This window comes from Microtus oregoni, unplaced genomic scaffold, assembly GCF_018167655.1.
Source record: "Microtus oregoni isolate MIOR12 unplaced genomic scaffold, Mior012 000044F_ref0000062, whole genome shotgun sequence".
NCBI classification, from domain to species: domain Eukaryota; kingdom Metazoa; phylum Chordata; class Mammalia; order Rodentia; family Cricetidae; genus Microtus; species Microtus oregoni.
In genome coordinates, this window is record NW_024543218.1 from 18,947,341 (window position 1) to 18,964,416 (window position 17,076).

The following is a 17,076-nucleotide window of genomic DNA, read 5'->3' on the forward strand; positions in this document are numbered from 1 at the left end:
ATAAAGTTGGATCTGTTGGTTGTTTTTGGTTTGTTTCTTCTGTTTTGTTCTGTTTCTATTGAAAACTATCCAGACTCTCTGCTTCTGATATGTTGGAATATTGGGTGATTTTTGATGTTTTAAATGTGATTGTGTAAAGTTCTGGGTCTCTGTAAGATTTGCGGATTTTATGTATATGTTTGTTTCTTTTTCAGAGGTGAGCGGTCTAGTTATAATCAGACTGCAGTTATCTGCCTTCTGTGGGTAATGGTGGCAATGTCTTTCCTTCTAAAGCCTTTGTTATGCTGTGAGAAAATTCGGGTGTTCTAAGAGTTTGGTGTTTTATTGTCATCGATTTCTCCAAGTCATAATTAATTTCTTTGGCTGTCTTCCAAGTTTATGCTGGAGTGGAGCCCACTTTGATTTTATTGCGGCCGTCAGAACATAAAATCAGGAATTGTTTTCTCAAGCCTTCTCTGATGACTTTCTCCCATACTTTCTAGCTTCATGGGTCCCTTCACGATGGCCTGAGAGGCTGGGTCCTCGTATAATCTCACCCTGTGCTGTCAGTACCACATAATCCAGATACCCCAAGGCTGAGTAGCAAGAAAAAGGAGACGAGCGTGGATACCCCTCCACACTCACCCCTCCCAGTTTCTCTCTTAAAGGCTCGGTGTTCTCTTATTCTTGGGCACCTGCATGACTGACAATGCCAGTACAAATTGGTTTGGAGCTGGCCTTGGAGCAAGACCAACAGAACAAGAGCAAATGGGGATTTCCCCCACGCTCTTTGTGTTCGAGAAGCCTCTTTTCTTCCTCATAGCTCAGTTTAGCCCTCCACAAAGTGAAGGCCGCAAGATAAATAAGGAAAGAAGAAAATACAATGGAAGCACCCTAGCTCTTAAACTGGATATTTGGCAAAAAATATGTTCATTTCATTGTACAATGCTTTCTATCTGTACTTCCATTTATTTTTGTATGAGTGAGCTATTTTATTTTAAAAAGATAAAATTTAAAGATGATTAAAAATGATTAAAGTTTAAACTTTCCCATGACCACAAAAACTGAAAGGCTGTGAACGAAGGTGTTCCTCCACCATCCTGGAAAGGGATAATCATAACTTAGAATTGAAAGGATATTCACAGCAGAGAAATTCCACTGGAGATGAGAGAACAATAAAAATTTAAACTATTTAGAGGTCACGACAGAAAATAAAATACCCCAAGTGTGAGACCAACAAAGCAAGCAAAAACAGCAACCTGCAAACACCAACCTGCACTGTAATAAATGAATTTCAAAATAGTAAAAAGGAGGAAAAATAGAGGGTAAAAAACCTACATAGTACCAGGAATTTTATAAGAGAAAGCAGGTGGTGGCGCACGCCTTTAAACCTAGCACTCGGGAGGCAGAGGCAGGCGGATCTCTGTGAGTTCGAAGCCAGCCTGGTCTACAAGAGCTAGTTCCAGGACAGGCTCCAAAGCTACAGAGAAACCCTGTCTCAAAAAACCAAAAATAAATAAATAGGTAGGTAGATAGATAGATGATAGATAGATAGATAGATAGATAGATAAAAATAAAAGAGAAAGCAGAGCTGTGGAGGAACCGAATCAAGCCACTAAGGATGCAGACCCAGCCATCAGACAGTCACTAGAAGAAAAGGCGGGGCTGCAGAGTTGGCTCCACCACTATGAGACGCTGCCTTTGCAGAGCAGCTGGGCTGGGTTCCCAGCACCCACATAACAGCTCACAGCCTTCTGTAATTCCAATTTCAGGAGATTTGACACCCTCTTCTGACCTCTGCAGGAACCAGGCACTCAAACATTTATATGCGTAAACTAAATAAATATAATTTAAAAATAAGAAAACTCAATAGGTACAGTAAATACAAGATTAGCTAAGGTTAGAAGAAATTAGCAGATTTGAAGACAGGTTTGAGGACATCGTCAGAACGGTGGACAAAGCATGAAAGCGTGCACAGCTCGTAAACACAGTCAGGGCGCATGCGTGCGTGAGAGCGTGCATGAGAGCGTGCGTGAGAGCATGCCAGAGTCACATATACCAAGGAAGAACTCTGCAGACTAGACAGAAAGCGGGGAAAAACTACTGACGGATAAACTGAAGATTTCACATGAAGAAGACAAAACAAATAAAACTAAACCACAATACCAATTAATTCTCTATAATTTTCTCAGAAAAAGAAAAGATAGAACATTTGCTGAAACCAAAAGGAAGAAAATACATTAAAGAAAATATCAGACTAATAACTCATAGAAACACGAAATACAAAAATTCTCAGAAACCATTAGTTGACTCTACCAACTTATACAGGAAAGACAGCAACAAGATCAAACCAAGTACATCCAGGGAATGAAAAATGGGGTCAACATTTTTTTTTTCTTCTTGGTTTTGGTTTTTCGAGACAGGGTTTCTCTGTTGCTTTGGAACCTGTTCTGGAACTAGCTCTTGTAGACCAGTCTGGTCTCAAAGTCACAGAGATCCGCCTGCCTCTGCCTCCCGAGTGCTGGGATTAAAGGCGTACACCACCATCCGGCTATGGCTCAACATTTAAAGGCTGAGTTACTGTGAGCTACCACAACAACACAGGTCCACAAAACTAATCATTTCAGTGCATGAGGAAAAATCACTTAAGGTACAGTCTTGCTAAAACAAAAAGTAAATTATGAATTAAACTTCTTCAAAGGGCGCCTGAAGCCGCATCATCAGGCCTCATGCTTGCCTGAGAGATGCCCAGCGCTTCCCCCTGAGGCTCCAAGCCTGAGCTCACTCTCACCACTCAGCACAGTACTGCAGGGCGCTTTAGCCTGTGAGGTGGCACCAAAGACATCACGAGGGGAAATTAAAGTCTCTTATTTACAGTTTCACATGGAGACTTCAAGTGCCTCTACCTACAGATCCAGTAAACACATCTCAGAAGTTAGTTATTAGTTTTTTAAGAGTATTAATATGTCTTAAGAATAACAAATCACAAGCAGTATTTGTTCTAAGTGGTTTATGATTCAGAATGTGGGCACAGTCCCGTGGCCTTCCTCTCTTCAACTTAAGTCCTGAATCCTTGGTCTGAACACTGTTTCTCCTGAGAACTCTCCCGCCCTCTGCTGTCCAGAAGTTGAACATGCAGCAATAATAGTCACTACCATTCACAATTATTTGATAAGAAACACTCCTCTACCCGCCTGCATTTATAGTCAGACGCTAAGAAATGGCTTGGATTTCTGAGACAGCGTTAGGGGTCAGAACTAGTTTTTTCCTTATTAAAATACAAAGCATTATCATTACTGGTAACACGATGATTCAATCTCACTGCTTAGAGATAACCACCATTATAAAGTGCTGTGAATCCCTCTGGAATTGTTTCTGTGAATATATTCCTATATTAAATTTATTACTGTTATTACAGAATTGAGATTAAACTATACATAAAGGTTAGTATGTGCTCTTTACCCAAAATTATATTATAGATTATTTCCTACATGACTGACAAATCTTCAAAATGTCAATTTAAAATTGCTTTAGAGTACTACAAATATATAGTCAATTTAATTATAACTCTCTTATTGGGGGATTTGGATTATTCAATTATTTCTAACTATATGTAGCCCCATAAGATAAAAATTCTTGTACATTCATAATTTTATGCTTTCATCACCTAAAGCCATAATTTCTGGCTCACAAGAGCTGCACCTTGTGTTTCTGGACCTGTTTCCTTGAGGGTCGTTCAGGGAGAATAACGCCATCCTTCTGAGCAGCGTTTTGTGAGGATACAGGGGAAGGTGCCCGTAAGCACGCTTTGAAAACTGTATTTGTTAGTCGCTGTTTGCATGTAGACAAATGTGATAAATATTAGATTGCTAGGTGTTGGCAATATCTTACATCACTCTTAATATCAATCAGAGTCTCAATCTTCAACCTCATAAAATCAGAAAGATAATTTCTCAATAAATTTTAATTCCTTTATTTGAGAGTGATACAATAATGATTGTGTTATACCCACTATTATGGCTCAGTTGACAATTCTATTAATTTAAATTTTCCAGAAAATTTACTATAGAAACAGTATAATTATGAAGGATACATTTTTATCTATCTATATCTCGCAATTACACAGCTAATCTGAGCTCATTCTCAATTTGCTCATGCCTTTTTCAGATCTTTAAAGCTATGCCTGTGGGTTTTCATACAAAAGATAATTTGAAGACTAATCTGACTAATTTTGTTCATACAAATCACAAAGCCCAGGACATTATTTATAGAGTGGGCTCTTGCTTAGCATAAAAATCCATTTTATCCTATTGAGGCAGGCTAGACACAGACATGATGGAGACATGGGAGGGAAAAGACCCTTCACCCCAGAGTCTGACCAGTACTTCTCACCAGCTGAAAATGAAGAATTCTAACACAGTTAGCAACAGTATCTACAAGGTTGTCAAGAGAAAGATAGTATTTCTCTTATGTAGAGGTATTTACAAGTTAGAATGTTGTAGCAATGAATCATGCTTGAGACCTAAACATACAAGCCCTTCCTTCTTCCTCAGGGATAAACCAGCAATTTTCTAGGAATCTCACCAGAAGCCCTATTTACAGAAAAGGACACATCTTAATCCCTCTACAACTGTCATGACGCATGGCTTTATTAGAACTGTCATCCAATCAAAGACACCTCGAGAGCCACCCTGTGACCTCACTTGTGGTGGCACACGCCTTTAATCCCAGCACCCGGGAGGCAGAGGCAGGCGGATCTCTGTGAGTTCGAGGCCAGCCTGGTCTACAAGAGCTAGTGCCAGGACAGGCTCCAAAGCTACAGAGAAACCTTGCCTCGAAAATAAATTTAAAAAAAAAACAAAAAACTTTTGAGTTGTAAGTTGAGAGTCACCAAAAGAGTGAATCTGTAGAGCTACTGCTAAGACACTTGAGGGCATACCCTCTTTCAAAAGCCTACCCCTGTGATCCTGGGTGGGTCTCATTCTATCAACTCCTATGCTGCCTAAATCTATGCTTAAAATCTCTTTTTAGTCAACGTCAACTCTGTCTCATACCAGCTTGCAGCAAAGTCAAGGATGGGCTTCACCTCAGTGGAGTCCCTCAGGATAAGGCCTTTGCAGGCTGCTGACCGCCACTGCCACTACTATAGTCTTCACTGAAGGAATAACGTGGATACTGGTGCGTTGTGTGATGTTTTGATTGTGTTCTGACAAATAAAGCTTGCCCGGGGAACAGAGGGTGGAGCTAGCCACTAGCTGACCATAGAGGTTTGGAGGACTGTAGAGAGGGGGACAGGAAGTGGTAAGGCGGGGCAGAGACGGCATCTTGGCCCCTTTTGGACAGAGGAACAGAAAGAGTAGGAAGTAACTCGCAGCTGCTCCTCTGTTTCTCTGATCCTTCAGGTTTTTACCTTGACTTCGGACTCATTTTTATTGATACGATTAATTAGATTTATGCTTCCCAGGTGAGGACTTTAGCTCAGTCTACCCAGTCTCTATTACTTCAGGTCCCAAGATTTGGGGTCATGTTTGGCTGAGGGCTTCAGTCTTTAAAGGTACCATCTTTTTTATTTTAGTTGAGACAGAGTTCTCACTTTGTAGCCCAGGTTGCCCTCTGATTTGAGATCCTCAACTTCAGCTTCCTAAATGCTGGAAGATTTACAAGTGAACGCCCCCACATAGGACTTGCGTTCTATTAAACTATCCATCTGTACGTAAGAAATTTAGGGAGATAGGCTTGGAGAAAAGGGAGAGATTAGACAAGCAAGGTTGAAATAATGCCCTCACCCCAGACGTTCCATTATTTTTACTGCACACTAATAATAAGGAAGGAGAGAAGCCTCAGACAGCTACTTAGTAATTCTATCTTTATATCAAAACTGGAGGAACAGTTCCTGGCAACATAGATAAACCAACATGGCTAGGAAAACTATCTGACACCCCCTCACAAGTCTTAGGGTCTAAGAAAAAAAGATTTCATTTTACCGCTAAGGCCGAGGATCATTTGTAGTGAAAGAGATCAATGTTGCTCTCTAAACAAGTTCAAATGTCTCAACCTTTCCCGGCAACCTAAAAACAATGCTAGTCCTAAAACACTACTTTAATTGTTTGGTAGATCGTGCATCGCTCTTTGTCAACCGCTGTTTCATTTGATCTCTGTAAAAAACCCTTCCACACCAGGCAAGGAAAATATTGGTGTCGTCATTTTACAAGCAAAGAGGAAAGCCCAAAGACACTGAATGACTGACCTAAGGCTACCGACAGTTAGGAAAGAGTCAGGATTCCGACACTTTTCCTATGTAGTCCTGCCTAGCTGAGAGGAAGATCTCCGAAAGGGCAGAGGAGAGGGGGTCGAGCAACAGAAGGGTCTGTCTCTCTTGCTAAGTGAGGTCTCTTGCTGAGGGTTCTCTGACTCCAGGGGACCCAGCATTAGTTTGTTAAAGTTTGGTTCTAACAACCTACAAAAGGTAACGTTGCTATAAGTCCCGCCTGTAAACGCGCTGTTTCTTACCCTTTGTCTTGGTTCCTCTTCTTATTTAAACTCTTAGCTTTCTCTGTGGTTTCAGGTCTCAGCGTCTCACCCCAAAACTCCACTCTCCAAACAAGTCGCGTCCTTGGTATCCATGGAAACCACACAGAGGCGTGTAACCTGCCCCTTCGACTCTTCCCATTGGTCAGTTGGATTAAGTCCCTTGACCAATGGGCTTGGAGCAAAGGCAAGACTCGTCTACCAATCGGCTCTTGTCAATCTGTCGCACCGCCTCCTGGGATATGTAGTTCAAATGGCCCAGGGTACTTTGATGTCTAGTCCCGTTAGAACTACACGTCCCAGCGGCCTCCGCCAAAGGGGCGGAAGAAGGCTAAGAGTCCGGGTCAGGTGTCCACTAGGCACTTTGAAGTTCTAATTTTTAACCGGGTTTGCCTTGCAGCTGCAAAGCCGTCGCCTTCCAAGCTGACCCTAGGCAGCCTCGGGGTTCTGGCGCTCGGGCGCCCAGGGCGGGCATGTTGGGCCGTCTCCCGCCATGTGCGCTACGAGCGCGGCTGGGCGCCTGGTTCGGGGCTCCCGGGGCCCGGTCGTGCGTTTCCGACGGGGATCGGCGGGGATCGGCTCCCCACGGGCCTCGGAGGGAGTGGACGCTGCCGGTGAGCCCGTTCGGGCGGCTGAAGGCGCGGCTCCCGTGCCACCTGCTCGTGCGGCCCCTGGATCCCCACGCGCACCCGGGCGGCGACCGCGTGCAGGTGGCGGTGTGCGGCGTGGGGCTCGAGGCGGGCGGCCTGGACTCCCTGCAGGTCGAGTACGACGCTGCTCGGCAGGAGATGGCCATCCTGTCCGACGACATCGACCCCCGGGCATCGGTGGAGGTGAACGCGCCCGTCAAGTTTGGCAAGTGAAGTGGAGACGGGTGTGGGGCGTAGCACCGCTGTCTTAGGTTTCTTCCCATCCTGTTTTCTGACTTAATTGGCCCCATTCAGGAGCCCTCTTTTCTAAAGTGACACTCTTGGATTCCCGAATAGTATCCAAGAGTCAGGATCCCAGTTTAAGTTAAAACCGAATGGAAGCATGACTTGGAATAAGCAAAGTCTAATGACTTTGTGGAGACCCCGTGTTCTTCTTTGGCCACAGCCATTAGCAAAATGACTCGTCGTTTAGTGCTGAGGTTTTTGATAACCTATTCAGTGACTCGGTGTCCACCTTGTTCACATCGTGGGGCTGGCTTCCTCCTCAGCTCTGTGTATAGCTGCCTCATTACTAACCCGGAAAAACGTACTTGCTTTCCAGCAGACACCCAAGCTAGTAGGTGCCCGTTCTTTTAGGCGTAAGTAAATTCTCTGGGAGTAGCGAGCTTTGAAGCGATTAGTAAGGCTGCCTGGGAAAATTCATAATAGTACCTACAAAACATATTTCTTAGATATTTGGGTCCCGTTGTTTCCCAGATGCAAGTAGACACGTCCTTTTCTAGGAAGGCTTCCCCAGGCCGCCATTCTTCCTGGAGCAGAAGGACGATGATGATAACAGCATTTACCTAGCATGAGGTTATTTTTATTAACCTTGACAGTCGCGCTATAGAGTAGATACTCATTGTTACCATTTTAGATGAGGAAATTCAGACATTAGGAAATGTCATAAAACAAGTAATATAAATGAACAAACAAGAAACCCAGGGGTGTTATGAAACTTACTTTCTAGAAGCCTTTTCCACCTGAAATACAAAGAAATGGAGCTAGGGTTTGAGCTGGCTGGAATGGCTCAGCTGTTATGCTCTTTTGCATCTCAACTAACCGAGATGAGTGAGAGGCTGTGCCCTCCAAATCTAATAACTTGAAGGTGCTGGAGAGGCTCTACCACATACAGATTAAGGTGTTGTCTTAGGGTTTCTGTTGCTGTGAAGAGACACCATGACGGCAATCAGAGGTTCAGTCCGTAATCATCATGGTGGGACATGGCGTCCAGGCAGCCATGGAGAGCTAGTGGAAAATTCTACAACTTGTGCAGGCAGCAGGAAGTGGTCTGTCTCACTGGGCGTGACTTGAACATAGGAGACCTCAAAGTCCACCCCTACAGTGATACACTTCCTCGAACAAGGCCACACCTCCCATTAGTGCCACTCCCTTTGGGAGATGTTTTCTTTCAAGCCACCAGAGGTGGGTATCAACAGAGAGCTAAACAAAGCTTAAGACAGCACCTTTGAAAATGGATGCTACCTCCGCTGGCAATCCCAGATCTCGTTAGCTCTAACCAGAAGCCTGTTTCCAGTGTACTGTCTCCAGGCCTGTATTCCATAGGTCTCTCTAATCTATATAGCTAGTTATTTGTTCTTCTGACTTGCGGAGGAGTGACTGAGTGGACTGGACATAGCATCACTGCTGTGGTGTCCAGCCTCAGCTCTTCATCTGAGCATCTCCCCAAAGAGCAGAGCGTGTGCAGAATCCCATTCCTCTTCTGTGTGTTTGTCAGGGCTGCCTATCTCTTGCTGTGCGACAGGATTCAGTTGTGTGGTTATGATCGTATCAGCATTTGACTTTTTATTCTCTTTTCTTCTCGCTCAGCGTGTTGTTGCTAATTTAAACCATTGCAATGCACCTGAGGAGATTCCTTCTGTAAGTATTAGAGTTGTGGCATTGGGTCCCAATAACTTGCTTGGGTGGAACATAAGGCTCGGGTTTTTTTTTTTCTTTTTTTTTTATCAGTTTCATACAAGCTAGAGTCACCTGGAAGAGAGAGCCTAGCCTCAATTGAAAAAGAAGGATGCCTTCATCAGACTGGCCTGTAGGCAAGACTGTGAAGCAGTTTTTGATGTATGGTTGATGTGGGAGTGCCCAGCCCACTGTGGTTGTCCTGGTTTGTATAAAGAAAGCCTGAGAGAACCATGGAGAGCAAGGCAGTGTTGTCTGTGGTCTCTGTTTCAGTTCCTGCCCTGAGTTCATCCCGACTCCCCTTCGTGATGGACTGTGAGCTATGAGATAAACCCTCTCCTTCCACAATGGTTTTGGCCAGCGTTTTATCTCAGCAACAGTAACTAGGACAATAGTATTTATTGCTGTACTCTGGGAATCATTGATATTGATGTGAACTGTGTATTCATTATCACTGTTTAGAATCTTGTTGTTGTTTAGTCTGTTGAGACAGAATCTCTCTACAGAGCCTCCACTGTCCTGAACTCACTATGTGACTAGGCTGAGACTGATTCCTATTTTTCAAACTTTCCTCAAAAACACTCTTATTTATCCACAATATTGTAGCTTTAGTTCTTCTTATCACTAGGTTTTAGAAAGGGGTTCTGGTTATTAAAACTTGTTTCAAGTACCCTGTGATATAGCTGTATGGCAATAATCCCATTCTGTGCTTGTGAAAGGCAGGAGTAGAATCTGAACGCCTGAGTCACGATCACATACTCTGACCCATGCTGTTGTGATATGCTTCTGATTAGGGGATCAGTATTTCAAATCTTCTGGAACGTAGGTCAAGGCTAGCCGACCTTCCTGACATTTGGTGACTCGTTAGTTCACTGCCGTGTCCTTCGTCCTTTGTGTGGGTTCTTTAGATGAGCTGGGAGCTCCTAAACTATTGCACATGAGGCCTGAGTACCAGCCTGTAAGAACGGCCATCTCTGCCCCTTTATCCTCTCTTTAGATCAGACAAGCCAGGAGATATAGTCTCTAGAGGCCGTTGGAAAGGCCCTGCATTTGGTCCTGCTGCGTGGTAACGACTCTCACTTTCAGGGAGAAATGACACCACTCTTCCCAGTACTGCAGTGAATCCCTGAGGACCTGGTATCTGGGGATATTAAGATGCTCTCAGACCAGGCACTCACTTCTTCCTTCTTTCTGCTTTTGCTTCTAGATTTGAATATCGAGTTGTTGGAGTCTGGCTCTGTAAAGGTACAGAATGTTGAATGTGATCGCTGTGAAATCAGAACTGCACAGGGGACCAGCGTCTTGGAGGCTGTGAAGGTGAGCGTTTCTCACTCTGTTCCAGTGGTAAAAATACTTTCAACTGTAAAGCACAGAAACAAATACAAGACTTAATTAGTATTCAAATTATCATTCATCTTTTAGAAAGTCTTAAAATATGTGGCTATTTCATTAATTTTTTAAAAAAAAACATGAAATGCTTCACAAATTTGTGTCATCCTTGCACAGGAACCATGCTAATCTTCTCTGTATTGTTCCAATTTTAATGTATGTGCGCCAACGTGAGCACTGTTTCTCTCATTTTTAATATACCAGAAGCTCTTTACTGGAGTACAAGACAGCTAATTTTACAGAACAACAGATAATTCATCTATTTTTTAGTTAACAATTTTACATCCATTTCTCTTAAAATGAGATTGGTCTTAGCCATAAATGTTTTAAATTATACCTCCACTAGAGAGTTTGCTGGTATTTCTGTAGCAGGCTCTCTTCTGGGGGCCACTAACCAGCTCCCAAATAATGACGTGGAGATCTGTTAGTTATGGATGCTTGGCCTTAGCTTAGGCTCTTTTCCTGCTAGCGCTTATAACTTAGCCCATTTCTCTTCATCTATGTCTCACCTCAGGGCTTTTTGCCTCTCTTTCCTTCCGTGTGTCTCGCTGCTTCTCATGTCTGCCTGGCGTGGACGTCTGCTTACAGCGTCACACATTAGAGAGACTCCGGAAATCCACTTCAGCTGAGAGCTTCAGATATGGAAGCAGAGCTACTTTTGAAGAGTTCTAGAAAGTTCGTTAATAACCTGGGTTTCAGGTTCACACCTGTGACCGTGCTGTGTTAACCACCCTGTTAAGACAAACCCTTGTGAGAACAGTTGGTTTCGCTCTTTCATACTTCCCTTACAACTGATTCCTGGCCTATTTTATGGACATGCACAGAAGAAAATGTTCCGTAGTATTGTGCAAGTTTACTCACTACCCTCTGTGGGTTTTGTTTTGTTTTGTTTTTCAGAGCCAAAATTTGCATGTTCAAACGAAAGGAGGCAACGTGATCTGTCTGGGAACGGTTTACGGAAACATAGACATCCAAGCCTCACACCACAGTGTAAGATTGAAACTCAGGGGCCTCAGCGCTGCTGCCGAGCCTCCCAAAGGGAAGCTTCCATAGGATTTGCTATGAATGTTTTCTTCTTAGTGCAAGCTCATGTTTGGAAGTGAAGTGGTTAAAGCTTGTAATATAAGTTTTAGTGTGTGATTTAATACCTTTGATAGTTAATTTAGTTCATTATAATCGGTAAACAGTTCATATTTAATTCGGACTTGTCTCTTTAGAGACTTTTATTTTGATGGTCATGAATTGTAAGTAATTCCACTTATGGGAACTGGGATTTGTGTAGGTGCTGTATTTCCTTGAACACTGTGTTCTCCCTGGCTCGCTGCTGTCTGACCGATCGAGGGTCAGTTCTGAGATACGCGTGCAGTTATGAACAGCACTGATTAGAGGATATGATGTCGGGAGAGGCAGCAAGACAGCAGGGCCTCTGGATGAGCTGGAGGTGGAATGAGCGGTTGATAGGCTCAAAATCCGTCATGTACTCAGAGAATTCATATAAAAATTGAAAAAGTATCTGAAATCAGCTCTAGTGTTTCCACAAGATGGCGCTGGGAGACAGAACCACTGTCCCCAAAGCCCCGCCTCAGAGATTTGCTGTCACAGAAAGATGGTGTGTATTGTAAGCTGTTTTCTTGCTTCCAGTTGTTTCTCATGCTGCTAACAGGAAAGTTAAGGTCTGGGGACTGTGACTTCTCGGTTGCTGCTGTGATAGGTAGTGTTTTGGAGCTTACAAAATAATCAGAGGTTATGAGCTTATCCTTGTAGCTCGTTGCTGGCAGTTTTTAAAAATGATCACATGGTATTTATTCATTTATTTGTGTGAGTGTGTGTGTGCACAGTGCAGGTGTGCACGCGCGCCAGAGTGCACACGTGGGGGTCAGAAGGACACTAGTAGGAGTTGGTGCTCCCCTTCTCCCATCTGGGTTGTTAGACTTGGCAGCAGCTGCTCACGGGGATCTGCTGGCTCCTTGTGGTGCAGTGGCGTCAGGGGGGCTGTGGCGTTGTCTCTGGTGCAGTGGACTCGGGGGCTGTGGCATTGTCTCTGCTGGTGCAGAGGAGTCAGGTGGGCTGTGGCATTGTCTCTGGTGGTGCAGAGGACTCAGGTGGGCTGTGGCATTGTCTCTGCTGGTGCAGAGGACTTGGGGGCTGTGGCATTGTCTCTGCTGGTGCAGAGGACTCAGGGGGGCTGTGGCATTGTCTCTGCTGGTGCAGAGGAGTCAGGTGGGCTGTGGCATTGTCTCTGGTTCAGAGGACTCAGGTGGGCTGTGGCATTGTCTCTGCTGGTGCAGAGGACTCAGGTGGGCTGTGGCATTGTCTCTGCTGGTGCAGAGGAGTCAGGTGGGCTGTGGGCATTGTCTCTGGTGGTGCAGTGGACTCAAGTGGGCTGTGGCATTGTCTCTGCTGGTGCAGTGGACTGGGGGCTGTGGCATTGTCTCTGCTGGTGCAGTGGACTCAGGTGGGCTGTGGCATTGTCTCTGCTGGTGCAGAGGAGTCAGGTGGGCTGTGGCATTGTCTCTGCTGTTGTCAATTTCCCATTACTTTTTTTCTGAGAATCTGTGGGAAGTTGTTAAAACAAGTATTTAAATATATGATAAACTTTTTAAATTAAACTAGGCAAGTGTTTCCAGAGCCTGTAGCCTTAAGTCATGCCGTTGGAGATGACCCTTAGCTTTTTTTCAGTCAGATTACCACCTCCGTAGAAGTACAACCTTCAACCCTTGCAGTAATGTGTAGTGTTACGTGTGATATTACATGTGATGCCACCATAAGATCCCTTGTTTTCTGTGGGGGTCAACACTGGTGTCTTTCTCAAGTGCTCTTCACCTTGTTTCTAGAGACAGTTTCTCACTGAACCGGGAGCTCTGGACTTTGGCGACGCAGTGAGCTCTGGGATCTGCTATGCCCACCTTCCCCGCACAGGGGCTATAAACTGGTGGTACTAGGTTCACATGGGTGCTGGGGATCCAGACGCGGGGCCCGTGCTTGACTGGTGAGCACTGTACTAATGAGCTGTGTCTCCAGCCCCAGAATTACAAGCTTTCCATCAGAGATGGCCACGTTAGTTGTTAATTTGTCCTGATTGACATGGGTACCAAACATTTCTTCACTCCTACTTCCTGTGGAACTTTCGTTTCTTTCTTGAGTATGGTGATGTGCTCAAGACTTAGTATAGATATTTTTCTATTTTTCCCTTTAAAACATTTAAAAGTTTATTTAAAAACATAAAAAATATAATTACTGGTTAACAGCACATATTGAGGATTAAACTTCCTGACTCAACCACTTACTACGTCTTGAGACTTAAGACAAGTTACTTAACATTTCTGTGTCTCAATTTTCTGGAAAATGTGGTCACAGTAATGGAGCTGTCTGAGAAGACTGATAGAAAGATTCAGGCATTACTGCAGGGAAGGGGCTGCCTGTGACACAGCGCTTGCCTGCCGTGAGGATGAAGGAAGAGCCGTAGGAGAGATCACCGGCACTTCCCTGCCCTGCTTGGCGCTGTTTGAAAGGAAGTATCAGTGCACTTACGCAGACAAGATGATGAAATTAAATGGACATCATAAACAACAGGACTGTCAGTGGTGTGGCTGTTTTAAATGGTATTATTAATTTCAGAATTGGCCTTTTATAAATTGAGAAAGCATAGGTAGTTTATGTGGCTGCAGGTTAACCTGATAAGTAACACTTGTCACTTCTGACTACAGAGTCACAGTGCTTCCTAAATACTTGATTTTTGTTACTTGTAAGAAGTGTGTGTGTGTGCGCGCGCGTGTGTGTGTGTGTGTGTGTGTGTGCATAATGACCAAGTGTAGGGAAAAATCCCTCCTTATGTTAAAATTAATTTTAGCAATACCTCTCAGGAAGGTATTTATTTTCTGATCTACCTTTTGTCCTCTCTTTAAATTTCTATTAAAAATCAGAGTGTACAGTTTAATGTAGGCAATCTGCATGTGATACTTTTATCCAGTAATATTTTTGACTGCAAATAAGATTTTTGTCAATATTTTGCTGTAAACTGAGCTAACCCAAATTTAATTTTTCTAATTTGTGACCCTGGGAGAATTTAGGGTTTCTGGGAAATTGTATGAATGATTGGCAGCTGTGCTGTGCTGGGGTTTTACTTGCTTTCGTTGGCGTTGGTCGTCAGTGTGTTTTCTGGCTTCCTGGGGGTGTTTTTCACTTTTAATGAACAGTATTGATCCTTGGTACTTTCCAGACCCTCATAAAGAGTATCTGGAAATCCAGCTTTATTCACGTGGTAGCAGGCAGTGTCTAGGTAGAAGTGCTCCTTAGCTGATTCAGGGTGCTTTAAATGTTCCAGTAAATGTTCTTCTTTTGGTGTAAAACAGCCCCGTTCCCTGTTGAAAGGCCAGAATATTCCATTTTGTTGCCTGTTTTATAGAAATTCTTGGAGAGTATGAACATTAAGCAAGTTTTCATGAGTAGAGTTTGTAGGTAAAGACTTTTTTGTTGGAAGGTTGTTTCTCTTTCTCTCCCCCCCCCACCTCTTTTTTCCAGTTTTCGAGACAGGGTGTCTCTTGTAGCCCTGCTGGCTCTCAGTCCGTAATCAACTTAAGATAAACAAGTAGTTAAAAAGCAATGTGGTAGTTAAAAATACTGTGAATCCAGAGGGGAAGCAGTTTTACCGTATGCCCCTAAGACCCACTAAGTACTTTTCTTTCTTGTTTTATACTATCGTCTGTAGTATTTCATTCTTGAAACTCGATCTTGTTTGCTAACATTTGTTAGCATTCTTTACAGTTTTTGGAAAGCTCGTGAGGAGGGATGAAGCCGGTGTCTTTGTGTTCAAACAGCAGTACTGCTGGTTTCAATGCCCCATGTACTACTTCAAACTGTTCCTGGGCAGAACAGTGGCAAGCCATCATAGTAACTGAGTGTGTGGTACCAACACTTTCATATTAACACGTTTGTTTATAACATGGTAGAGATGATGTGGAATTCCCAACTGTCTTTGTTTTACATGCAAACATTATTTGAAACAAAAACATACTGAATTTTGTTAGGGACATTTAAGGACGAATAAGAATTCCTCTCACTTTGTTCACTGGAAAGCGACTGCCTTATTAAATGCAAAGTGGAAAAGTTTTAGAAGGTTATAGTTATTACATCAACACGTGAGAAAAGCCATGTAGCTCAGCAGCATCTAAGCAGGTGAGGCTCAAAATGCATTCATGAGATTAATATAGGGATGGCAGTACATTGGATTATTAATCAGATGAAAGATACACACAGGGCACCTTCTGTAACAAGCATCTCCCTGCTGTTACTGTTGAAATGGAAGATGGATTCAGACATAAGAAAAGCACAGGGAACGTAATCAGTATAAGAATGTGTAATAGAAGCGGGGGAGACAGAGTGATCATTTGGAGAATATAATTGTGCATGTGGACTTTCTCTAATGCAAATACATCTTTGGAATTAGTGAGTTTATTGTGGTTGCTAGATTAAGTTCAAATATAAACATCGAGAAGATAACATGAAATTTCAAGAGCTGCATTGTGTAATAGCACTTTAAGAATGTCTAGTTGGAATAAACAAGTAAGATAAATTCTACAAAGAAAGCATAAAACATTGTTAAGAGAAACTAAAGAAGGCATAAATAAATGAAAGACTCGGGCGTTGGCTCTGTTTCCCATTCTGCAGGAGAGTGCATGTTGCTCACTGTCTAGGCAGCTAGAGCTGGGAGTCGGTTGTCAAGATGTGTATTTCTCATGGAGTTGGTATCATTGTAGATCAGCAGTTCTCAACCTTCCTAACGCTACAACCCTTCAGTACAGTTCCTCCTGTGGGGTGACCCTCAATCATAAAGTTATCTCGTTGCCACTTCATAACTGTGATTTTGCCACTGTTGTGAACCATAAACATCTGATATGAAGGGTATCTGATGTGTGACTGCTGTGGGGGTTGTAGCTCACAGGTACGAACTGCTGTTCTAGATGACCTTCTGGTTGTTACAGTTTGTTTTATAATGAACTGCTGTTCTAGATGACCTTCTGGTTGTTACAGTTTGTTTTATAATGAATTGCTGTTCTAGATGACCATTCTGGTTGTTATAGTTTGTTTTATAATGAACTGATTGCAGTCTCTCTTTACCTAGAGTGTGACCGTAGATAAACTTCAGGGAAGTTGCGTTAATATATCTACAGAGGATGGTTTACTGAAAGTCAAGTATCTTTATACCGAATCTTCATTTTTGTCTTCGGCTGCTGGGGATATTGCATTAGGAAATGTTCATGGTAAGATGACAAGGGCCTGGTACATTTCAGGCTTTTCACACAGCACAAAATTTAAGGGATGAGTGTGTAGTTCAAGAAGGGTCAGGAACTGGCTTTTCACACAGCACAAAATTTAAGGGATGAGTGTGTAGTTCAAGAAGGGTCAGGAACTGGCTTTTCACACAGCACAAAATTTAAGGGATGAGTGTGTAGTTCAAGAAGGGTCAGGAACTGGCTTTTCACACAGCACAAAATTTAAGGGATGAGTGTGTAGTTCAAGAAAGATCGGGAACTGGCTTTCTAGATAATTAGTTGCAGACTAGCCATCTTTTTAA

General features: G+C 43.3%; 2 protein-coding genes and 1 non-coding gene across 3 annotated transcripts in view; 1 reads left to right on the forward strand and 2 right to left on the reverse strand.

Moving 5' to 3' along the window:
• Positions 1–6,567, reverse strand: part of LOC121434611 (coiled-coil domain-containing protein 146-like) — a 138,306-nt gene extending 131,739 nt beyond the window's left edge. The window contains exon 1 of the mRNA XM_041633524.1: positions 6,490–6,567. The gene's annotated coding sequence lies outside the window, so the exon portion shown is untranslated. The remainder of the gene's footprint in view (positions 1–6,489) is intronic.
• Positions 6,568–6,861: 294 nt separating this feature from the next.
• Positions 6,862–17,076, forward strand: part of LOC121434750 (protein FAM185A-like) — a 28,516-nt gene continuing 18,301 nt past the window's right edge. The window contains exons 1-4 of the mRNA XM_041633704.1: positions 6,862–7,362; positions 10,321–10,430; positions 11,400–11,492; positions 16,624–16,762. Of these exons, the coding sequence (XP_041489638.1) occupies positions 6,981–7,362; positions 10,321–10,430; positions 11,400–11,492; positions 16,624–16,762 (724 nt within the window). The 5' untranslated portion in view covers positions 6,862–6,980. The remainder of the gene's footprint in view (positions 7,363–10,320; positions 10,431–11,399; positions 11,493–16,623; positions 16,763–17,076) is intronic.
• Positions 10,577–10,680, reverse strand: LOC121434816. The gene has a single exon (XR_005972511.1). It is a non-coding gene; the product is annotated as a U6 spliceosomal RNA (small nuclear RNA).